Source organism: Lithobates pipiens, unplaced genomic scaffold, assembly GCF_037356315.1.
Source record: "Lithobates pipiens isolate NorthernLeopardFrog02 unplaced genomic scaffold, aLitPip1_a1.2 Scaffold_16, whole genome shotgun sequence".
NCBI lineage: Eukaryota > Metazoa > Chordata > Amphibia > Anura > Ranidae > Lithobates > Lithobates pipiens.
This window is the reverse complement of record NW_027507748.1, coordinates 239,214,339-239,239,691: the sequence shown is the minus strand read 5'-3', so window position 1 is coordinate 239,239,691 and position 25,353 is coordinate 239,214,339. Positions and strand designations below refer to the sequence as shown.

The 25,353-nt window shown below is 40.5% G+C and overlaps 1 protein-coding gene across 1 annotated transcript; it reads right to left on the bottom strand.

Moving 5' to 3' along the window:
• Positions 1-7,157: 7,157 nt before the first annotated feature.
• IL10 (interleukin 10) lies at positions 7,158-17,406 on the bottom strand. Its single transcript, XM_077481203.1, has 5 exons — positions 17,169-17,406; positions 15,466-15,528; positions 14,075-14,227; positions 8,895-8,960; positions 7,158-7,327 (listed from the first exon to the last, which is right to left on the bottom strand). Exons 1-5 carry the CDS (start codon positions 17,328-17,330, stop codon positions 7,238-7,240), a joined length of 534 nt encoding a protein of 177 aa, XP_077337329.1. The 5' UTR covers positions 17,331-17,406; the 3' UTR covers positions 7,158-7,237.
• Between the last annotated feature and the right edge of the window lie 7,947 nt (positions 17,407-25,353).

Below are 25,353 nucleotides of genomic sequence, written 5' to 3'. Positions count from 1 at the left end.
GTATGGGAATCAGGAAGTGAAGCCTGGCAGCTTCACTTCCCGATTCCCTACTGCGCATGCGCGAGTCACACTGCGCAATACAGACGGCCCCTGCTGTCTCTGGGATCCATGTGTTTCCCAGCAGACGGGGGGTGACAGGAAGTGGCATAGCTAGATGCATTATCTCCGGCTATCTATGCCCTGTGGTGGTGGGTGCAGATACCTGTATTATACAGGTATCTGCACCTCCTCCCCCCTGAAAGGTGCCAATTGTTGCACCGGAGGGGGGGAGGGTTCCGATGAGTGGAAGTTCCACTTTAGGGTGGAGTTCCACTTTAAGCTGCATACATAAATGCATGAATGCCAAGAATACTTGTATACCTGCATGTTTGCATACTTGGGTACCTACATAATGTCATGCCTGTGTACCTGCATGCTTACATGCGTAAGGGGTTGCATAGCAGTAAACCAACATTGTTTTTAGGCCTGTATCCTTGGAGGACTGTGTATTAGGTTGACTAATATAGTTGCTACGTCATTTACCTGTTATACCAGTTAAATGGTTCCAGAAAAGAGGTGCACCGCTCTCAGGTTTAATGATCTGGTGGTGTGCACATCCCCGATGGACAGTGGTTTCAGATGCATCTAAACCACTGTGGGGTTTGCCATTTTTTGGTGCAGTCATTTTTCACCAGATGGACTGCGGCCGCATCACCTTGATCATGCCTGATCTCTGTTGATCGAAGCCTAAGCAGGATCAATCCTGATTAGTATATGGAGGTGAGACTTCCCGGGAATTCCTGATGCTGTAAGCTTTTCCCCACCTGTGTGAGGGAGGCATCTGAGGTTGCTGTGTTTTTGAGAGTATCTCAGACCAGAAGATCTTAGGGGTGTTTTTTTTTCAGCCAGCGAAAGCTTGGTAGGTAGGTACGCCTCTTTTGGCCTTCGGGGTCTGCCAAAGTCATTAGTGTTTTGCCTTGCATTTGACTTTTGGAGAAGAAGTCAAATGCTCATTATTAAAAAGCAAACAGAAAAAAAAACCCTCAACCGGTAGCGGTCCCAAAACCAAATGGTGATATAAGTTGTAGCTTAGAGCTTAAGGCGCTGAACATCCTTCTGTTTCATATATTTTCAGTGTCGCAGATCTTCAGTTGCCATTTTTTTCCAGGCTCAGCAAAGTTTTTTTGAAAATTGCAGTGCAAAGTGATCTTTTTTTTATTTTTGTGACTCTGCTCTTTGGGCTGGCCACAGCTCCAAAGAGTTCACAAAGCTTCCAGCCCAGTACTGGACTTGCTGAAAACGCAGATGTGCCAATCTCAGTATACCTCAATATTCTTTGTTCAGGAAGCAGTCTGTTCCAGATTTTCCTTTGATATATTTCTGCAAGAGGAAGTTGCATCTAGGTCAAGGCACATCCCCTATCAACTACAGCTCGAGGCGGCTAGGCAAAAACTTTTTTTTTTCGCCCGGTAAAAACTATTCGAACACGGGGAAAGATCGGGCAAGATGTTAGCACACCTGGTTCATAATGAGGATAGGCACCCAACTGTAATATCACTTGGTGGAGCGAATGGGGAAAAGATAACCAAGCCCCACAACTAAAAATTCCATGATAAATTCCACGACTTCTTCACACAGTTGTACACGACCCAAGTGTTCACAACTGAAGACCAACTAACTGACCTATTAGCAGGTATCAATTTCCCACAGTTAAATGCAGATCAAGTCGATGTACTTGAAGCACCCCTTACATTTGAAGAAGTGTTAACAGTGATTACTAGCTTCGCCAGATCCAAGGCCCCAGGCTCCGATGGGCTACCCATAGAGTTTTAAACCCAGTATAGCGAAGGCACGTTCCCTATGTACAGTCCTACTCCAGGTCTTTGGTAGAGGATCTTTCTCTCTGTCTGGAATATGAAATTCCAGGCATTGGATTGCCAGAGGGCTCTGTTCCCAAGGTATTGCAGAGCTAAGATTGCTGGTTTATGGAGAAGGGATGGGAAAGACAATAACCACTGATGCCAGCTTCTCCAGTTGGTTTGAAGGTGGCTATAGTTCAGTGGACTTGGTCTCCATAGGAGAAAATACTACCCATCAATACCTTGGATTTTTTGGCAGGTATGCCTTGCTCTGGATGTTGGGGCAAACCAGTTGTAGGTGTAATCCGGAAATGCCTCTGCAGGCATATATATCAACCAACAGGAGTCATGCGGCTCAGGAAGGTGAACCACATTCTGTATGAGACAGTACAACAACAAGTGCTGTCTCTATCGCTAGTACATATTCCAGGTATAGGATTGTGGCAAAGAGAACTCTGCAGGTGGATCTACTAGATTGATGGCAGCATCTAAGTCGACTGTTTCCCAATAGATTCAACAAGGATTGTTCAAGCGCATGGTTTAAGGGTTAAGGCCCCCCCTTTTCCAGTAATGGCACACTCTACCAGAAGAGTGAGTGCTTCATGGGCAGTTCATCATCAAGCATCGAGGGCTCAGATTTGCAAGGCTGCTCCTTGGTCTTTAGTGCATACATTCACTAGGTTTTATCAAGTGCATGTTAGGACTCAGGAGGATGTTGCATTTGGACGCAGTGCACTGCAGGCAGAAATATAGACCCTGTTGTTCTGATAGTGTTTCTTTGGTCATAATGGGTTCCCTCCCATCAAAAGCATTGCTTGGGGATGTCCCAGTTAGTTATTATGGCTGCGCTGTGTCCTATGATGTACGATAAAGAAATGAGGATTTTTGCTACAGCTTACCTATAAAACCCTTTTCTTGGAGTACATCAAGGGACACAGAGATCCCTCCCCTCTTGTCTGGGAAGTTTATTACTTGATACAAAACTGAGGTGGTTCCTGTGTAGGAGGGGATATATAAGGGAGGACTTCTTATTTGATTGATTTACCCATGTCCATTCACCAGTAGGTGGCGTATAACTCAGTTAGTTATTATGGCAGCTCTGTGCCCAGAGATGTGCTCTAAGAAAAGGATTTTACAGGTAAGCTGTAGAAAAAAAATCGTACTTTTGACATTTTCATTCTTTCGCACCATACAGCATCTATCGGAGCTTTGAAACACTCCGGACTGTAATGCTTGCCTTCTTGATGCTACATGACACCTTTCTCGAGTATCTCTCTTTATTTTTTATTTTTTTCCTTTTTCTTGTGATCAGTTTTTTTTGTACCGTATGCAATGTAACCATCTAATCGCTGAGTTTATATACAGTATAGTTCCTATAGTGTAAAACATGTTGGGAGAAGTTAATGTTCTGATGTCAGATCTCAGAATAGAAATCTGTTTAGAATGCAAGTAGAGCATGCATTGGAAATACAAGTCAATGCAAGTTTTAACTTGTGATAGCTTCTAACAATGCAGCTAAAAAATGCTGAGAAAATGCAACACACAAAGGTGTGAATGCAGTCTTGGCATGTTAGCATTTGTCTACTTTCCTAAACTGCTATTGGACTTTTAGATTTTGAGATTTTGTAAGGCTGCACTTTCTAACCAGTGTTTACGTTGGTATTGCCGTAATAGACAGGGGCTATGTTTACCATTTTATAGGTTTGGCTCCCTAGGTTGACTGATAATTCTGATTTTTTTTAATGATAGATACCTTATGGTTGGTAATTTTGTTTTATTCTTGCTTTGTTTGTTTGTTTTGTATTTTGAGAATATTTGCATTTTCCTCATATATAGTTCCCTAGTATTAAAGAATTGTTACAACAAAAACAAAATCATATATATATAAGTAAATGAGACAATAAGTCTATTTTTTTCATGGTTTTTATTAAAAAAATATATGTTTTGAATCATACTGAAGTCACATCACTCACAGAAACATGGGACCAATGACTTTTAAGAGGTATTTGAACTTAAATAATTGACTTTACAATTCAATACAAACTAATATAATGCACCTCAACATGAGAAAAATAAGTGAAGCAAAAATCCAGCTTAGTCTAAGAGCATTTTTCTATTTATATTGAGCTCTTATGTGTTTGTAGGTTAATGCTAGAATGTTTGTTTCTCTGTAGGACCATGAAGTAACATTTCTACAAATCTATTACAGGAAACTGAAAAAGGGATACCAGTTTGAAAATGTCACCACAGCATAATGCCTCTATCTACTGTAAAAAAATACCCTTTTATTTTTTTATTACTAAGTCTTAATTTTATCAAAAAATATTTCAAGGAGAAGGAAAATAGCTGTATTAACAATGACTTCAAAAAATTGAAATCTGTTTTCTAAATGAATGAAAGAAACCTTATGAAAATTACACTATTAAAACCATTTTAAATGCCTGGATAGGGTTGTTTACAAGAGGAAACAAAACGTAAAACATGGCACCTAAGTCATGTCATAAAAATAAATAGGAATAAGACAGCATTAAAACATGCAGCTTATGTAAATATTTGAAATGTAAAGAATGAAAAGAACTTTCACCCAAAAATATTTTACTTTCATACTACTTTGAGGTATAGAAGAATCTACTGGGTGTTTCACATTGCAACATGTACACAAATTTAATACAAATTAATATATTTGTTTAAATATAGATCTGTACCCTGTAAGCTGACATGTCAGCAATTGATATGCAGCAGCAGAAAATAGTATGTAGCATAATCAACATGATCAAATTGCAGCCTCCTGTGGTCTTGAAGGCAATATTTCCTCATTAAAAAATAAAACAGTATTCAGTGCAGACAAAAATAAAAAACACACAAGCTCCAGAGTTGCAAGCTGACACTTAGGTAAATTCAAAATAATCCCTCATATAAACAGAAATAATAAGTGCAGCGCAATAAAATTAAAATTAAACAAATATTAAAAAATACTGAAATTCGATGAAGATCAGCCAAAAACAGACTGATAGTGTCAAATAACACAATGTAAGGGACAATTAAAAGACCTCCATACACTATCCTTCTGTATTTACGAGACTAAGGTGATGGCACCAGCTGGTATGAATGCAGATTTTGACCTCAATTGTTTTATAGATAATGTGTGTTTATGGTAAAATTAATGTAGATTTTTGTATTGGATGTGGATATTTTTTATTTTGTTTTTAATTTGTTTCCATAACCATTTTAAGCCTACGGATCGTAATGCTTATATTCCTTTAAATAACTGTCACCACCAGATGTGGTTGTGCAACATTCCAAGAGGATAATTCATCCAAATCTGACGTAATTGTACATCGGAGGATGATTTTTTGTCACAGTCCCAAGTGTTAGCAACAAGATTTAAGCAGAAAGGATATGCACATCCTGTGATTAATAAAGAAATAGAGAGGGTAAGGGGCATAGACAGATGTACTATTGCAGTAGATAACATTTTTAAATTCGGTGGATACAGTGACCACCAATCAATTTAAGATGGTCTTGGACTATAGTATAGAGTACAAAAAGTTTGAAAAAATTATGGCCAAGCATTGGCGTGTATTGAAACATGACCGTATACTTGGTCCACAGCTCCCTAGTCATTCTGAATTAATCTATCAAAAAGCACCTTCCCTTCGAGATAGTTTGGCACTGGGAGTTATTGGCCCACCCAGGCCCCTGAAAATAAATTATTTAGATTTATGGCTGGGTTCTATGCATGTGGCAGGTGTGCCACTTGCAGGAACGCTAGAAATAATATTAAAAAACTTAAAGTGTTTACATAATTAGTCACAAACTAACAATATCAAATCAAAGATCTGACTACATGTGTGGCTGTAGGTGTGGTGTATATGCTTGGGTGTGACTGCGGATTACAATATATTGGCAGGACCTCAAGGACACTACAGGTACGAGTGGGGGAACATATAAGCAATATCAAGAGGGGTATTAAACCCACAGTGTATCTAGACTTTTTAGGATTTGCCACCAACGGGATCCCAAACATCTGAAATTTTGGAGAATTGAAAAAGTCCCCAGACATTAGCATGGTGGTCACTACATTCACCAGCTAAGTCGCAGAGAATCCTTCTGGATTTATGAGACTAAGGTGATGGCACCAGCTGGTATGAATGTAGATTTTGACCTCAATTGTTTTATTTCAAATAGATAATTTGTGTATTGGATTTGGATATTTTTTTTCTTGTTTTATATTTGTTTTTAATCTTTAAGATGGTCACGGACTGATGTCATTATTTATTATATATTAGTCCCGTTATTGGGTTTTCTTGTATATAATTGTTACGCTCCTGGTTGAGGGTTTTATGATTAGGGTGTATTTCCCTTTAAATTTCTGACCTTAGTGTCTCTTTTAATTTGGAAAAGATAGTGTATGGAGGTCCTTTAATTGTCCCTTACACTGTGTTATTTGACACTAACGGTCTGTTTTTGTTTTTATTTATATTTTAACATTTAATCTTTTTTAGCGATGTGTCTACTGTTGAACGGCTCTCCCTAGTCATATTGTTTATGTATGAGATCAGGTTGGTCATTCGACCGCCCTGGTGGAGAGTGTGACGGGTGATCGTTGCTATGGCAATATGAGTATTGCGGGCCGTCAAACGTGTATCCAACCCCACGCTGAAGAAGTCCCCGCCTACTAGGACGTAGTGCGGATGGCGAAGGAGTCACGTTCTGACGTCACCCGCGGCCATCTTTTGGGTTTGAAACAACCTGACGAGCTTGCAAAATTAGCACTCGTTTATGAGTACAATCTTTGTGAGTACATTTCTAATTATTTTGGTTTATGAATTAAATAGTTTATATAGAGAGCACTAGATTGCCCTCTTCTTTTTTTATATGATTGCACATTGTGGGAGATCAACAGCTTTATCGATCTAGGATCATCACCCCAGTAGTGGGTATTAGGCTTTGTGACCTGTTTCAGGTCGAATACATGAGGTGAGAGGCTTGACTATCTGTGGCGGAGGGACCTGAATCACTGCTATATTGTTTTGTCTGCCAGACTCACCTGGGGAAGCTGTTCTTTGATTATACATATATTTTAATGGGCATTCTTGGCTGATCTTCATCGAATTTCAGTATTTAATATTTGTTTAATTTACATTTTATTGCGCTGCACTCTTATTATTAATGTTTCCTCATTCAATAGAATGATCTTCCATGCGTTCCACATTTTTGGCAATGCATAAGAAGCTTTCAACTCCATCCTGTGTGCATTTTTGGTCTTCGTTTTTTTTTTTTTTTTTTTTTTTTTTAATATATTCTATAAATGACTGTGCATTTTACTTGTTCTTGTAAAATCTTATTGACTATGTCAGAATACGTCTTTAAGATAACAAAAATGATATGATAACCCTCTATTTCTTTCTGGAAATAAGGTATTCCTCGATGTAATTGATAAAGATGTCAAATTCTCCAACGGCCTTGTAGACACCTTGATTCTTTAACTGGAAAATAATAAAATTACCACTTTTAATTGGCTATGACCTCACAAGTAAATACTTTCTTTTTCATTTATAAATTAATTGCGGATCCTGTGAAAGGTTTGACTGCTCATAAGGGGCAGTGCTGCATGATATCTAGCAGCTCAGTGTTTGGTGTTCTGCTTCCTACTTGATATATCCAGAAAAACCACCAAGCACAACTCAATTTCATGGTGTTATACACCCATGCACATTTATAGCAGCCCTAGGAGTGGCTATATAATCAGTTATTACACACACCATTAAACACAGAGTGGTTGATTTACTAAAGACAAGGCTGCTCACTTTGCAAAGGAAGTTGCACTTTGCAAGGAGATTTTCCCCAGAGCTTTATGAATGAGGTGTAGCTCTTCTGATTTCCATCATTCAATCATGTGCAAAAATGTTTTTTTTTTTTTAAATATATTACTTGCACATGGTCAGGTATTCCTTGCAAAGTGAAACTTCCCTGTATTCACTGAGCTCTATGGCAAATTCTCTTGCAAAGTGCAGCTGTACTGTATAACGCGTTGAGGTGCTATTGACAATGAATATCACCACAAGGCACAGCCCATAGAGTAGATGCATTACTGTGTGTTGAGGTAAAGTGCAATTTAGTGCAACGCACAAGTGTGATAAGGCTCCTAATACAGAGTACCCAACAAGTAGTGTTGGGTTATTTTTTTATTCAATCATAAATCGGATTTCATTAAACACTTCATCCAAAAAATTATTTCTGATTAGCCTGGTATCAAGAAAACTAGCTTTTGTCTATACATAATGTTTACTGTGTATATTTTAGAGCTGACTAACTCATTTTGTGTTTTTTAATCACGTGTCGACTGGCCAGTGGTAACTTTACTGTTAGCCAGTGGCTCCCCTGTGCACCACGATGTACCCATGCATTGCACCAAATTCCCTGATTTATAGGCGTGCGTGTGTGACTTCCCTGCTGCTCTGTGCTGTGGTTGGACACAGCACATATTTGCCAACAGGCTCACAGCCATGGACTTTTTGGCTGTAGACCTACTGATTGGTGTGGCCAACCACAGCATAGAAATCTGTGTGTTAGTAAACACAACACACATGATCTAGCTGGTTTTTCTCCTAGGTCTCAGTTACTGTTCATAACTGAGATCAAAGGAGATACCCAGCCAGATCCGTGAGTAAAAGCAGCATATATACACATGTTAGGCACACAGTTAACCCCCTTGATTGCCCCCCTGATCACCCCTGTCACCCAGCCAGTGTCATTAGTACAGTGACTGTGTACAGTATTAGAGTCTTTAGTGATGTCAGATAGTGTCAGTTATTATTTTAGCTTTTTCCTAACAGGGATCTGACAGAAGAAGATCAAAAGGGGAAAGACTATCTTGTGCCACATTCATCACATTTTTTGCAATTTTACACAAGTGTATATATGCATTTCTTGATTTTTTTTTTTTTTTTTAATCTATGACAGATCATTCTTTTTCATTTTAAATGTTTAGTATGACAAAGTTCATTCACTTGCATTTGTTAGTCATGATTATAAACAGGGCTGGCAGCATACCTTGTTATATTTTTCCTTGATCTGCTTGATGGCCTTGCTTTTTCTATCACATGGCAAAAAGTGTTGCTGTCAAAATAACCAATTAGAAAATTAACTATTTGATTACACACAATGTATAAAAGGCACAGAAATATCAGTCTGGCTATCCAGAAAGACTCTTTAATATTATTTATCAATTATATCATAATTAGAAAAACTGTTTCATAAGGAATGCAATTATAGACATTTAAATATTTAAAGAATCACAATGGAGTGGAGCAAAAAAATCACAAGGGAGCCAAAAAATAAAAAAAAAGGCACCTACATGTCTCATGTTCATTGCAAATCCCCAAAATAAGATTTAAGTATAAATAAACTAAAACCTTTTTCTATAGATTTGGCTAAAGGTCATAAATGCTTAGATCCACTGGCAGGTTTTTGTTTGCTCTCTGTGTTCCCGTTAAGCTTAGTACACACGGGCCGAATGTCAGGCGGCATCGGCCAGTTCAATAACACATCCATCTGTCAGAGCACAATAGCTCAGCGGGGGGAGATCGCTGCACCAACATTGGATTGTTGGTACATCAGCTCCAACCAAAGCTGACAGTTTTTTTTTGGGGTTGAAGACAAAAAAAAAACCTTAGGGTGAACTAGGCTTAAAGTGTTACTAAACCCAGAACCCTGTATTCACTATATCTGGTCTCCCACATTATACAAATCATGCAAACTCAATTATTTTAGTAAATATAAACTGATAAATACCTTTTCTCATCAGCAGTATATAGCAGTCTTATGACTTCTATCAGTGTCTGGTTAAAGTTTGTAGGAGGCGTTTTCATTCTACTTTGACTATCCTATGAGGCTGCAGAACCCCTGACCCTGTGGACAGTGCTGATTGGCCCTGTGCAATACACATCAAACTGAGCATGTGCAGAGTGACTCCTTCAAAGACTCTGTCTTATCAGGAGTTTGAGGGCAGTGGAAAAAGGGGAGGATCAGAAAAGACATAATCAAGCAGCCTTTTTCCACAATGCATAGGATTAACTCCTTGGGTTCCACATCGAGTATAACAAGCATGTTTTAGTGCATAATCAGACCGATTCTAGTGTTGTGGGTTTAGTAGCACATTGGTCACTCTAGTAGATTTGGTCACTCTAAGTCCCCTTTCACACCACACTGCCCATAGCATATTTTTAGCGGCGTTTTACCGCCGGATTTGCTGCACATTTCTGCCGCTAGCGGGCTGCTTTTACCCCCGCTAGCTGCCGAGAAAGGGTTAAAGCCACTGGCAATATGCCGCAATAGCGGCGTTTTGCTGGCGGTATTACAGCGCTGCCCCATTGATTTCAATGGGGAGCAGCGGTGATGGAGCGGTAAACACTCCGCTCCTTCAACGCTCCAAAGAAGCTGCTGGCAAGACCTTTCCCTGACGTCCTGCCAGCGCACCACTGTAGTGTGAAAGCCCTCGTGCTTTCACTGCAGACAATGGTGCAGCTTTTTTAGGGCGGATTGCAGGCGCTATTTTTAACGCTATAGCGCCTGCAAAACACCCTGGTGTGAAAGGGGTCTAATTGTAAATAATTTTGATAACCAATGTCATGGGGAATAAAAGTGAGGATAAAACCAAAATGGGAATAGAGGTGAAATATTTCAGTGGGGACATTTGCTCCCATACCAACTGTCATAACAGGGGATTTCCCTCAAATTCAAAAAAGAGCCCCTTCTCTCTCCTCATTGGCTAACTAACTTTGACAGCAGCGGAAGCCAATGGTCCCGCTGCTGTGTCTCAGCCAATCAGGAGAGAAAGTCCCGGAATGCTGAGACACTTGTGGACATTGCTGGATTAAGAGGAGGCTCAGGTAATTATTAAGGGGGCTGAGGGGTGCTGCTGCACATAGAATGCATTAAGATAAAAAAAAAACTCCTGCCTTTAAAACCACTTTAATAATTCAGAACTTTCCAAACTTGACTTTCTTTTTGTGGTATCGACTTAAACAATTTATTTTACTTTCTTTATGTTGTAAAGGCAAAAAGAAATAGAAAATAGAAAACATGTTTGTTTTTGCAGTCTAAGTAGCGTTAAAACGAGTGCTACTAGAAAGCACTGTGTGTTTTCAACCACCGCTGCTCTCACTTGTGCACCCACTATGGACCAGAGCAATTTTTATCATTTCATTTCTAGTATGGGGCTATTGAGTCTGCCATTTGCCATTTCTCAAGATAACAAAGTAATATATAGTAGTGTAGTGTAGCATTTTGACAGGGTGGAGGGGAGCAGTTGGCAGAAAGACAGAGCGTACTGGTAGCACACAATCTGTGGACTTTGAAGTTTTGTGTAGTTTGCCTAGTGTCCACAATTGGTTAATGTATTCACTCTAATAATGAATGAAATTAAGGAAAATGTAAAAAAAAAAAAAATCTAAACAGTAAAAAAAAAGCAGAAAGGGTAGGGCAAATTAGGTGTAACAAGGGTTTATTAAAGGGTTAAATAGGCAAGACTCTAATTTAAAATGTAACTTTTTTCCTACTTTTTGACCTGGTTCACACTAGTGCGATTTCAGATGCGATTTGATTGAGTGGCACAGAATCACATGACAAGGGAAATCACATTGTTTTCAATGGTATCTGTTCACATCAATGCGATTTAGCACCAAGAGATTTTGGAAAGGTTCCAGTACTACTTTGGTGCCATATCCAGTGCGATTTTGGCCCTATACAATTTACAAACCTCATCAAAGTTTCCTCAAAGTTACATCGAAGTAGCACTACACTACCACACCGAAAGTTGGATAAAAATCATATCTCAGCAGTGTGAAACTTTAGTGCCTGTGTAAATATAACGCAGGCCGTATTTAGGTTCTCCAATGACCACAAATTTCTACAATGTGTCAGAGTTTGTTTACATGGTAACAAACTCTGATTAGGAACCTCTATCTATGCCGATCTAAGGTGAAATAGTTGCTATTTGCATTTATGGTACATGGTATAGGGACGTAGCTGTCAAACCAACAGCAGGTCATGCCAGCTACCTAGACTCGGCCAGAAAGGGCTCTGAAACATGCCATGTCAGATCCTTAACTGCTTAAAGCGGTTGTATGCCCACAAGTCATAAAAAAAAAAAAAAAAGCAAAAAAAAAAAAAGCAAAAAAAAAAAAAACCCCTGTAAAGGCAAAGGCATAATGAGCTAGTATGCCGCATACTAGCTCATTATGAAATACTTACCTTAGAACGAGGTCCCTGTATCGCAGCCTGGTCCATACCAAGGCTTGACATTTTGCCCTCTGCGTTTCTTCCAAGTTTGCGGCTCCAGCGCTGTGAGTGGCCGGAGCCGCAATGACGTCGCACATGGAGAGAGAGCAAAAATAAAAAATGTAAAGTAAAATAAATCTTTTTTTTTTAAAGCGCCCCTGTGCTTGCATGCAAAGGTGAACACATACGTAAACAGTGTTCACACCACACATGTGAAGTATCCCTGTAAATGTTATAGTGCGAGCAAAACTTCTAGCACCAGACCTCCTGTGTAACTCTAAACTGGTAAATTGTAAAGGCTTTTAAAACGTCGTCTGTGGAGATTGTACTGTAGTTTGGCGCCATTACACAGGCAAGCAAAATTTTAAAGCATGACATGTTTGGTATCTATTTACTCAGCGTAATGTAATCTTTTATATTTTACTAAATAGTTGTTGTGTTTTTTGTGCATTCAAATTCAATAAAGGGTATTTTTAAACCACTTGCTTACTGGGCACTTAAACCCCCCTCCTGCCCAGACCATTTTCAGCTTTCAGCGCTGATGCACTTTGAATGACAATTGCGCGGCCATACAACACTGTACCCAAATGAAATTTTTATCATTTTTTCCCACAAATAGCGCTTTCTTTTGGTGGTATTTAATTACAGCTGGGAGTTTTATTTTTTGCTAAACAACCGAAAAAAGGTGCAAAATAATAATTAAAAAAAAATAATGTTTAATAGTTTGTTATAAAATTTTGCAAACAGGTAATTTTTCTCCTTCATTGAAATGCGCTGATGAGGCGGCGCTGGTGGGCACTGATAGGCGGCGCTGGTGGGCACTGATAGGCGGCGCTGGTGGGCACTGATAGGCACAGTTAAGGAGGCACTAATTGGCACAGATAAGGTGGCACCAATGGGCATAAATAAGGCAGTACTGATGGGCACAGATAAGGCACAGATAAGGCGGCACAGATGGGCAAAGATGGGCACAGATAAGATGGCACAAATGGGTGGCACGGATGGGCACTGATAGGTACCACAGATAGATGGGACTGATGGGCACTGATAGGTGGCTCTGATAGGTGGCTCTGATAGGTGGCACTGCTGGGCACTGATGGGCATCACTGATGGGCACTGGTACATGACACTGATGGGCATGGATATGTGGCACTGAGGTGCAGCACTGTGTGTGCAAGGCATATTGTGGGCACTGATAGGTGGCACTGTGGGCACTGATAGGTGGCACTATGGGCACTGATGGGTGGCACTTTTTGCCATATTTTAGGTGGTACTGGCAGGGGGCAGGTGGGCACTGATGAGCTGTCCTCAGCTCGCCGTGATCGGGACTGATGTCCCGATCATGGCCGCCGGTGATCGGCTTTTTTTTTTCCTTGCGCTGTCAGTGTTGTGATCACATGATCATTGGCTGACAGCTGATCACGTGGTAAGGGGTCGGGATCGACCCCTTGCTCCAATCTGTGATCAGGCGAGTCCCAAAGACTCGCTGATCACAGAGCGCACCGCGCGCGCCCCTCAGGGGACGTGCAGGCCACTTGTGCATGGGACGATGTCAATAGACGTCGTCCTGGCAAAGCAGGTCCGCACTGTAGCCGTCATTCGGCTATAGCGCGGATCTCAAGAAGCTAAAAAAAATGCGTTTGCTGTGCAAATACCATGTGTCATACTAATTACAACATCCACTGTTTTATTCTCTAGAGCCTCTGCTTAAAAATATACAATGTTTGGGGGGGGGGGGGGGGGCGCTAAGTAATTTTCAATTTAAAAAAAAAATGTAGATTTGTATGTGAAAAGTGTCAAAATTTGCCGGTGTTGAAGTGGTTGGAGCTTAACTCCAGGCAAGTATATTTGTCTAGGCAATCCCCTGCTGCATGGATAGGTAGTTCACAGTTCTTTGTTTTGTAAAGCAAAAAAAATCATATATGTTTTGTATTATGGTATTGTATACTCACACATCGTTTCATGGTCTGTTTTAGGTCTAGCAATTTGTCCTTCATGAAATTCACATTTCTTTCAATGACATTACTGCCCTCTTGTGCACGTGGTAGGACGTCCTCTAGGTAGAATCGAATCATTTCAGTTACAGTCTGGCATCCAATAGAACTCTGGAAAAACAAATTAGGATACCACTAGAACAAATACTTTATATTTTATCTGTACATTTGCACTAAGCTCCTTGAGGGTAGGGACTGTTGTGAATGTACAATGTATATGTATTGACAACGCTATATAAGTACCTGAAATAAATAAATGTATGCACTGTACTAATGCAAAACTGACAGTATAAAGGAAGGCAAGAGAGGAACGTGAAGGCTGCCTTTGCTGGCTTGTTATCCTGCAGATGCTTGATGTCTGACTGTCATGCTGACCCTCTTGCTAAATACTTGAATTTACTGACCTACAAGTGTGCAAATAAGGTCCTCTGACTATACTCAGATATCCCTCATCTGCTTACTCATTTAGGTTAGTGACTCAGCATGACTGAAGCCCAATTAGCATTTTCTTTAGATGGGTAACAATGACAGTGTCCATATTTCAATTAATAGTAGTTTACTTTAAGGTTTAAATTCTAACTCCAGCTAAAATATTTTAGCTTCGTTTGGTGTCATACATAAGCGATCTTGTCTGCAGAATACATTTTGTGCACCTACATTTTGATTTGCTTAAGGCCATGAAGTACTTTCTCTAGAGCAGGCCACTATTGAAGCCCAGAAAATTATTTTGAAATAGCGATTCCACTATAATCATCATGAATTCCTGAATGACTATAACATACAGGGATATACAATGTAATACTGACATATAATCACACACATAGGTTGGACTTGATGTCTTTTTTCAACCTCACCTACTATGTAACTATGAATCCCACTCTAATGCAGTGCCACTGCAATCACTCCTATTTAAAGCTATTCTAGTTTTGGGTAGAAAGTTAAAAAAAAAAATTTCTTTGATCTGTGATCACCCCGGGGACATTAAAGTGGCATTAACCATTAAGCCAAAAGACGGCTACAGCGCAGATCTAATTTGCCGGGAGGGCATCCATGGATGTCCTCCCGTGCTTGTTTGCTTCTGTCCTCATTACAGCTTTAACCCCTCTCTTCTTGCTTCTGTGACACCCCTGTAAGATATAAGGGCTGCCAATATAGAGAGAGAGATATTAGCACCCTATAGTTGCTGAAACCCTTCCCAGTGCTATCATACAAGAAATACTGTAGATCTTTTTGGTTTACGATACGTATGATGCTATATAAATAAATATATATATATATATATATATATATATATATATATATATATATATATATATATATATATTTATATATAATAAAGTATTTTTTACCTTGAAGTCCTCTAATAAACTATTTTCAAGTAATATGGTATCCAATTCATCATCTTTCAATTGCTGAAAAAGAAAAAAAAAAGAAAATACAAAAAAAAACAGTTTTCGAATTAATATTCGCTCAAGTAATTATTATACAACATTGTATTGAGCTGTTTCTTCAAACACTGGATTTTGAAGATAAAAAAAGGATTGACGTGAGAAATGTTTGATGGCCATGTAGCCAAGACAAGCTTATAGTATATAAAAGGAGTTTGTGGTCTTGCTGTCTGCTGTGGGTGTCCCTTGTTTATAATATATCTTGCCAGTGATCTGGTGTTTCAACTCTCATGCACACTACCTTCCCACAATCATTCTTTTATTATCTTTCTCCACCTTGATCTCATCACCCATCTCCCTTTTCCTATTGTTTTGACTCTAGATACATCTGTGAACCCAACCATTTTAGGTTTAAAGGATACATTCACTTTTGGAACTAGTCCCACATTACACCCATATTTAGGGTGTAACGTGCACTAGCACAAGTCTTCCTCACAATGTGACAAATCTTCCTGCACATCCACCCGTGATAGCAGGAGGGCGACCCTCTCACCTCATCCGCTGTCACTTTTTGAAAACCACCCGCACTCATTCGTTCACAGGAATTTGTGAAGGAGAGAACTACAAGTCCCGTCTGCTACCAATGAACTGCAAGGGGGTGCTGATGACGTTAATAACTGGATCACTTCTCTCTGTCTCTCCTTAAGCCTAGTAGACACTAGCAGTTTTTTTTCCATGCAACCCAGCGGGCTGAATGGTAAAAAAAAAAACCCTGAAGAGTTTGAGAGGATCTGTACTAAGAATATTCCAACCATATGGAAAGTCCCTGGGATAGCTATAGAGGAGTGCTCAAACTGTTTGTTTCACCATGTGGTCTGTTTCCGGGACCATCTCCACTCCTTTCAGGCTGCTGATAGACCTGTTATTCCCTTGTTATTGCATTTTATGGATTATTCATTTTTTTTTTTTTTTTTTTTTTTTTAGAAAGCATATATCTATATCCATATCTAGATATATATAACAAAGTCAATGCCCTTTGTGTTTACATCTTCTTTCAGGTGCATTGTTTTTGTCAAGTCAGCTAAGCCACTCAACTAATGGATATAATCTTCTACAAGGTTCTTCTGCTGGTTAGACCTGGTATTGCTGTTTCCTACCAAACAACCACACTACATGGCACAGGAACAGAATGGCAGCTTTAAAACCTGCACCTTTTAAGCAAGTCAGAAATATCACCTCTCATATTCTTATACTCACAATTTATTTTTAAACTATATTTTGCAAATCGATGTTGTTAAATGATAGAAAAAATTGACGTATAAAATGTGTTAAATGTGTAAAAATATTTAAAACCGTAAATATTTAAAGCTAACATAAACTTATTATTTACATATCATATAAACTGTACATTTAGAAAGAAAAATGTTAAATGTTATCCCTATTCAAAACAGTAAAACTGTGTTAATTTTGTTTCTTCAGTTTTTTTACATCTTTCTGTAGCACAAAACGGAGCAAATACAGACATAAGCAAACTAAAGTACAAAGTATTTTACCTAGATAAATGCACTTAAAATTAGTGTGGCTGTATTGACCTGGCCATTTGTAGGGAAGAAAAAAATGCATTCAGGAATAGGTTAACAGAGTGATATGATTTGAATACTTACAAAATAGTCTCTCACTTTCTGGAATGTGGTTCTGAGATCTTTCAGTTTAGCAGGGAATATATTTATAGCCCGCTGACAACTTCCTTCAGCATCTCCACTTTGACACACTGCCTCCTTACTGCAAGTAAAAATGAGCAAAAGAAAATAATAAAAATAGTCCATGTTTTTCACAGACAGTCAAGTAATCTTGCAGATCAAAAAAACAACCCAAAAAATAAACAAAGCAAAACTCTCACAAACTGTTAAGATTTTCGACCCTATTATATAGTAGAATGCATGCAAATGTTATTGAGAATGTCGTCACAGTATTTCCTATGCTTGCCCCCCCCCCAAAGTATTTCATCACTGGGCTAATAAAAAGTATTTCTTGTAAGTGTGACTTTTTGTGTTCCAAATTTGTGGTTGTGGGTTCTCTTATTCATTCATATTGTGTTATTTTTATTCCTGGGAATTATAGTAAATACAATAAATAATGTAATTAATACTTATGTAACCTCTTTCTCTAAAATAGAGCCTATTAGTGGATTTTCAAAAATTATTTCCATATATACCTCAGCATTATGTTTGTATTACATTTGTATATAACAATACTAAACCTACTGTATATTACAAGTATTATTTAGAGATATGTTGTGTATATGCATATAAATAGTTTAAGCCCCGGACCATTTTGCTGGCAAAAGACCAGACCACTTTTTGCGATTCGGCACTGCAATGCTGTAACTGACAATCGCGTTGTCGTGCGACGTGGCTCCCAAACAAAATTGACGTCCCTTTTCCCCACAAATAGAGCTTTCTTTTGGTGGTATTTTATCACCCCTACAGTATTTATTTTTTGCGCTATAAACAAAACAACAATTGACAAGTGACAATTTTGAAAAAAAAAAGTGCATTATTTTTTACATTTTGCTATAATAAATATCCCCCCAAAATATATATAAACATTTTTTTTCCCCTCAGTTTAGGCCGATAGGTATTCTTCTACATATTTTTGGTAAAAAAAAAAAAAAATCGCAATAAGAGTTTATTGATTGGTTTGCTCAAAAGTTATAGCGTTTACAAAAAAGGGGATAGTTTTATGGCATTTTTATTAATAATTTCTTTTTTTTACTAGTAATGGTGGCAATCAGCGATTTTTATTGTGACTGAGACATTATGGTGGACACTTCGGACATTTTTGACAAATTTTTGGGACCATTGTCATTTATACAGCAATCAGTGCTATACAAATGCACTGATTCCTGTGTAAATAACACTGGCAGTGAAGGGGTTACCCACTAGGTGGCAGTGTAGGGGTTAAGTGTGTCCTGGGGTGTGTTTCTAACTGTGGGGGTGTGGCTGTGTGTGACATGTCACTGATCTCTGCTCCCGATGACAGGGAGCAGAGATCAGTGACACTATCACTAGGCAGAACGGGGAGATGCTTGTTTATATTAGCATCTCCCCGTTCTTCCTCCCCATGAGACGATCGTGGGTATCCCCTCGGTGATCGAGTGCGTGGGACCTGCGATCCATCTCACGAAGGTCACGACCGGTGCATGCACGCGATAGCATAGTGGCAAATTTAAAGGGATTACAGGAATGCCCATTTGCCTGTCCGTGCCATTCTACCGGTGTACATCGGCGTGCGCCAGTTGGGAAGTGGTTAAATAGCAAAGTTAGAGACCTTAACCTATTGTTCTAGCATGTTAAGTCTATACTTATTATTTGCAGTTATACATTTTTTTTTTTGATGCAATATAAATTACATATATTGTTATAAGCAGTACATAATTAGTACTAATAGCTGAGTATGCCCACTGATTCTTATTTTTTTTTAAAGCTATTTAAAGCACTGTGGGGAAAAAATTTATTTAATTATTCAGTGTGTCAACATAAGAAATTATTAATAGCATGCTGTATGCCCTGAACCGATAATACAAACGAACTCTTAATTTTTTCCATCCAAATATATATATAAAAAAAAAAACGCTTTTATGATTTGTTAAGGGGAAACAGCCTATTTTCTATGAGCACATATTTGGGGTTCATTTTTCAGCATTTACCTCAAAGAAACTTATGATGTGGCTTTCACACGTTTAAATTCTTGCTCTGACATATTTGCTTGTATCGAAAACAAAGCTTTAAAGATAACCACTAGAGAGAGCTCTGTATTTGACTCAGCTTTATGCAGTCTCCACAGGCAAACCGTTAAATACACAAATTAAACACATGAGAGCTGTGAAGTGCATGAAGCAAGCCTTGAAAAAGTAGGGCAACATAGTTCCAGAGAGCACATACTAGTATCGCAGAGGCACCTTTAAAATCCTTTATAACTACCATTCAGTAGAGTCTGTCAACCCACCATTAATAGCCCAACTGTAAGTGCCTGGATGGTTAGTTAGTAATGCTGTAACATGTAAGGGTCTACAATTTAGATTCATGTTAGCAACAGAGTTAAGTTAGACCATGGTAAAATCTTAGTTTACTTGGAAAAGGGTATGGTGGCGCACTGCCTATTTAAATGCGCTAGGAGGTGCATTAAATCATTGATTAAAAAAACAAAAAAAACAACTGTCTTTCAAAGAAAAACAAAATGCCTACGTCATATGCAGGCAACATCTACTTTGTGTTTACAAGCACTACACAATAGGGTGGATTTACTAAAGGAAAATAGACTGTGCAATTTGCAAGAGCAGTTGCTCCAGAGCTTAGTAAATGGGCAGAAGAGCTGCATACTTTCATCATCTGTTTTTTTAAGTTTTACTTGCATGCGTTTGAGTATTCTTTGTAATGTGAAACTTTACCTCATTTACAAAGCTCAGCAGCAACTGCTAGTCTAGATGCCTTTAGTAAATCAACCCCAATATTTACACATGTCGTAAAAAATTCTATCAGTAACATCTTCAGTGGGTCTTTGGTTGCCCTCTGTGATCCAGGTCTGATTCCTTCTAGGCTACATTTGCACCAGTGTTTCCCCCCACTACAATAATTAATTATGAGCTGTGTGAACAATTAGCAGCAAAAGTTTTTTTTTTTAAATTTCTTAATGAATTTCACTTTTTCTACTTCATACAGGTATTTTTTTCCAGTACACACACACACAAATTGGAAATATACATAAAAAGGGGGGTACTAATCAAAAAATGTACAAAAAGCACCAGTTTGAGTTTGTAACACAGAACCATTACAAGAAGAAACAAAATGATTGATGAAGACAGAGCGAACACTGGGAAAACATGTATCACACATCAGTCATTGATATGAGAGATGGTAGAGGAAAAGAAATATACAGACACAAGAATAGGCATCGCCGGGGGGTGGCTATTGAGGCTGTAGCCCCGAATCTGGAGCCCATAGCCCAGAGTCTCTTGCCGCAGAGTCCTTGCCTAACCAGCGGGTCATCGCTGTGGCTGGCAGGAGGGCTGTATTAGAGGTGGTGGAGAGAGATGAACTGATATGCGAACAGAGATGACATCTCTCCGCCCGCTCCATGTCACCACTCTTCCGCCCTCACAGCGTGGTCCTCTTTAGTGTCGGAGGTGCGACGGGGAGCAGAGAGATTACATCATCTTCACTGCCTCCCCCACTCTCCTACCCTCACTAAATAGACCAGTGCTGCCAGCCTGCCAACAATGCAGTGACAATGAACATTTGGTGGCATTAGCTGACATGGCAAGTAACAATCCACATCAGTTGGCAAGGGACAACCCACATCTAATGGCAGGTGATGTGGCAAGTGACAATCTTCTAATGGTGGCAGGTGATGTGGCAAATGACAGTTTGCAAATGGTGGCAGGTGACGTGGCAATTGACAATCCCCATCAGATGGCAGGTGAAGGGGCAAGTGACAATCTGAAAATGGTGGCAAGTGACGTGGCAAATGACAATCTGCAAATGCTGGCAAGTAACGTGGCAAATGACAATCTGCAAATGGTGGCAAGTGACAATCTGCAAATGGTGGCAGGTGACGTGGCAAGTGACAGATTGTGACTTGCCACATCACTTGTCACATCACCTGCCACCATTTGCAGATTATGACTTGCCTCGTTACTTGCCACCATTTGCATATTGTCACTTGCCACCATTTGCAGATTGTCATTTGCCACATCACTTGCCAGCATTTGCAGATTGTCATTTGCCACGTCACTTGCCACCATTTTCAGATTGTCACTTGCCCCTTCACCTGCCATCTGATGGGGATTGTCAATTGCTACGTCACCTGCCACCATTTGCAGACTGTCACTTGCCACGTCACCTGCCACCATTAGAAGATTGTCACTTGCCACATCACCTGCCATTAGATGTGGATTGTTTCTTGCCAAGGGACAACCCACATCTAATGGCAGGTGATGTGGCAAGTGACAATCTTCTAATGGTGGCAGGTGACATGGCAAATGACAATCTGCAAATGCTGGCAAGTGACGTGGCAAATGACAATCTGCAAATGGTGGCAAGTGAAAATCTGCAAATGGTGGCAAGTGACGAGGCAAGTCATAATCTGCAAATGGTGGCAGGTGACGTGACAAGTGATGTGGCAAGTCACAATCTGTCACTTGCCACATCACCTGCCATCATTTGCAGATTGTGACTTGCCACGTCACTTGCCACCATTTGCAGATTGTCACTTGCCACGTCACCTGCCACCATTTGAAATCTGCAAATGGTGGCAGGTGACGTGGCAATCTGCAAATGGTGGCAGATGATGTAGCAAGTGACAATCCACATCTGGGGGCAGGCAACATGGCAAGCAACAATCCACATCTAGTGGCAGGTGACGTGGCAAGTTAAAAAGCAGTATCTGGTGACAGGCAACGGTGGCAGGAGATGTGGCAAGTGACATGCTCAGGGCTCCCACTGATTCTACATTATGGTGAGTTTAACCACTTCATTATATATTAGAATGAAACAATGCACTTTGATCACCCTGATATCATATCAACCATGGTGCCATGATGATTGAAACACCAACACCAGCCTTTGCCCATGAAAAATTGCTTACCACCGGCATGAACCTATGGTCTCTAGCCCCAGATCTTTTGCAGACCTAGCAATGCCCCTGAACACAAGTAATATCTGTCTCATATTCCACCTATAACTTCATATAGGAGGACTGGAATAACCAAGGGTATACAAATTTACTCTTTAGCCCAAACAGACAGATGGAGCCTATGGGCTAAAAAAAACTAACAAAAAAACAGGGGGAGGGGAGTGAGGAGGAGAATAGGTAAAGATGGGGAGGGAACAGAGTTGAAGAAATAGGGATGGAAAGATGGGGTGGGGGGTAGGGAAAGGAGGGGGCCTGAGAATAGCACTCTCCACTAACTCCATACAACAGGGGTTGCTCATCCCGAAGCTGTTGGGATTCTCTGTACACTTTCCAAGAAAGTGAAATTTGGTGACATTGTTCATATGTATCCAAATCTTTTGCCAGAATGGACTCCGTGATGGACTTGCTAGCACCCCGCTTGGGTGCTTCCATCATGATACAGCTTCCTCCAGGTAATATAGCTGAGCATTGCACCCAAGAACTAGACAACACCAGCTTAGGTGCACACTGGAATTGACTTTATTGTTAATTTACACAGAACATATACCAAACAAAATCAGATGGCTATCCAAATCTCATTAACCAGCTTTATTTTCACATACATCTTCTCATTCAGCTTCACGTTGGCAGAGACCATTATGGCTTCCTTGACTGTTAATGTCCACTTGCATTAAATAACAGGAAATCTTCTTGAATGCTTGTAGCGCCCTCAAATGCCAGGGCCCATAGTGAGTAGATGAGGTTACCCTGCAATCCCCTCCAAAAGCCCTTCTTCTGGTTGGGTCCATCACTGTCAGGGCTGCCTTAGCCCTTCTTTCTCTGGGCTGGCTGCTCAGCTGTCGGCTAATTGCCAGCACTTCTCTCTCCACAGTTACCCAGTTGTTCCTGATCCTGCTCGTCTGACCTGCCTACTTAAAGCTGTCCACTTCATCTCTGCCTTCGCCTTGGTCACATCACAAGAAACCATCTCCTGCATACCTGTTTAAAGACTGGCTTGCTAACATCCCTTCTGGCTCCTTATCCTGCTTGCTGTTCCTCCACTTGGATCTCTAACTTCTGGCCTGGCTGATTACCCAATCTGGTTATTGAACGCTGACCTGGCTGACTACTCGATCCGGTTAATGGACTCTGGCTATGTTTTGACTACGCTTACTCTATTTATCTTTTTATTTTTATTTAATAAACAAGTGTGATTTCATTGTACTTCTGTCTCGGTCTGATTCATGGTTTCTGACAGGAGGCGAAAGCCATGAATTCAGAAGATACAGTCAATCCACTTGTTGGTAATATTTTTTCCAGATTGGATGAGCAAGATCACTGCATAGATCAGTTTGCCATGGCATTACAAACGCTCCTGAGTTGCACGGCTCACCTGGAATCCCCATCCCTGCTGCTGCGCCAGTCTCTGTGCAGGCACCTGTCTCCAGTATTACCTCTATAAGAGATATGTCTGGTTCTGCTCTGCTTCCCCAGCGATTTAAGGGCAATCCAGTTCAATGCAGAGGGTTTCTCAATAAGGTTGAGATATACTTTGAGATGCTGCCCCAGGCGTTTCCCACGGACAGAAGCAAAGCAGGTATTGTGATATCTTTGCTTTCTGAGAGAGCCTTGTCCTGGGCTAACCCTATATGGGAGATGAAAAAACCTCTTGTCTTACATAGTTACATAGTTAGTAAGGTTGAATAAAGACACCCGTCCATCCAGTTCAACCTGAGTGAGGTGTCTACAATTGTCCATATCTCTGTACATTGCACACTCACATTGGTCCCTAACCTCAAGGATCCAACAATGCAAGGTCCCCATTCATATACTAGGGCCAATTTGGGACAGAAGCCAATTAACTTACCTGTATGTCTTTGGAGTGTGGGAGGAAACCGGAGTAAACCCACACAGGCACAGGGAGAACATGCAAACTCCAGGCAGGTAGTGTCGTGGTTGGGATTCAAACCAGCGACCCTTTTTACTGCAAGGTGAGAGTGCTAACCACTACACCACTGTGCTGCCTGTGTCTTGAGTTACCCCGAGTTTGTGGCCTCCTTTAAAAGGGTATTTGACGTCCCCACACGCTTCGCTTCTGCCAAGTGCCTCATGTCCATCAACCAGAGTACGAGAATTGTTGCCGACTATGCAATTGAATTCTGTACTCTGGCAGCAGAGGTTGCTCGGAACAATGAGGCCCTCGTGGCTGCCTTTTCTCATGGTCTCTAGGATTCCATCAAGGATGAGATAGCAGTTTGAGATATACCTACTGAGCTGGAGAGCTTGATCTCGTTTGCCATCCTCATTGACTGCAGACTCAGAGAAAGACTTTCATTTAAGGAGCGCTTGCGGAAGCCTCCTGTACGTTTGCCTCCGAGCTTTGCAGTCCCACCTGTGCCTCCCTCACCTCCCATGCCTCCTGGTACCGAGTTGCTCAGGGAAGATGAACCTATGCACATGGGCTTCACGCGTCTCTCTGCGGATGAGAGAGCCTTTAGGAGGAGGGAGAGATTGTGCCTTTATTGTGGCCAGGCAGGTCACTTTTTGAAGTCTTGTCCTACCCGTCCAGGGAACGCCAGAACCTTGAGGTCCTGTCATAGACAGACCTTAGGTGACATTGTTTTGTCCCCAGTTATCAAGAAGGATAAGCCCCTGATTTCAGTCATCCTTTCTTGGGGGCGAGTCGTCCATCGAGATACAGGCTCTAATCGACTCCGGGGCTGCAGGCCTGTTCATTGATGCTGCATTTGTTTCACAGCACTCGATTCCGCTGCAGCTGCGTGACACTCCACTTGCCATTGAGGCTCTTGACGGGAGACCTTTACAGCCTGCCCATGTGACTCATGAGATGGTTCCCTTGTCCATGGCCGTAGGGGCTCTTCACGATGAGATAATCCAATTCCAATTTATTTTTTCCGCTGGTTATTGGTTATCTTTGGTTACAGAGGCACAACCCCTCTTTTGATTGGCTCTGTGCTGAGGTTCGCTCCTGGTCACCACAATGCAGGGAGACATGCTTCCTGAAGGTATCCAAGGTCCTGTGCACCTCTTCACTCTGCGATTTCAGCGATGTCTTTGACAAAGGTCAAGCCGGTAGTTTGCCTTCGCACCAGTCTCATGATTGCGCAATTGACCTTCAACCTGGTGCCATGCCTCCTCGTGGCCGGGTTTACCCTT

What these genes read in the sequence shown, in the direction of transcription:
- IL10 (XM_077481203.1), bottom strand. Translation starts at nt 17,330, where the DNA reads ATGGACTATTTTTATTATTTTCTTTTGCTCATTTTTACTTGCAGTAAG. An exon ending in AACAGACCATGAAACGATGT is followed by an intron (nt 8,961 to 14,074) that starts GTGAGTATACAA and finishes TTATTTTGACAG; the next exon opens with CAACACTTTTTGCCATGTGA. An exon ending in TCAAGGAAAAATATAACAAG is followed by an intron (nt 7,328 to 8,894) that starts GTATGCTGCCAG and finishes ATTATTTTCCAG; the next exon opens with TTAAAGAATCAAGGTGTCTA.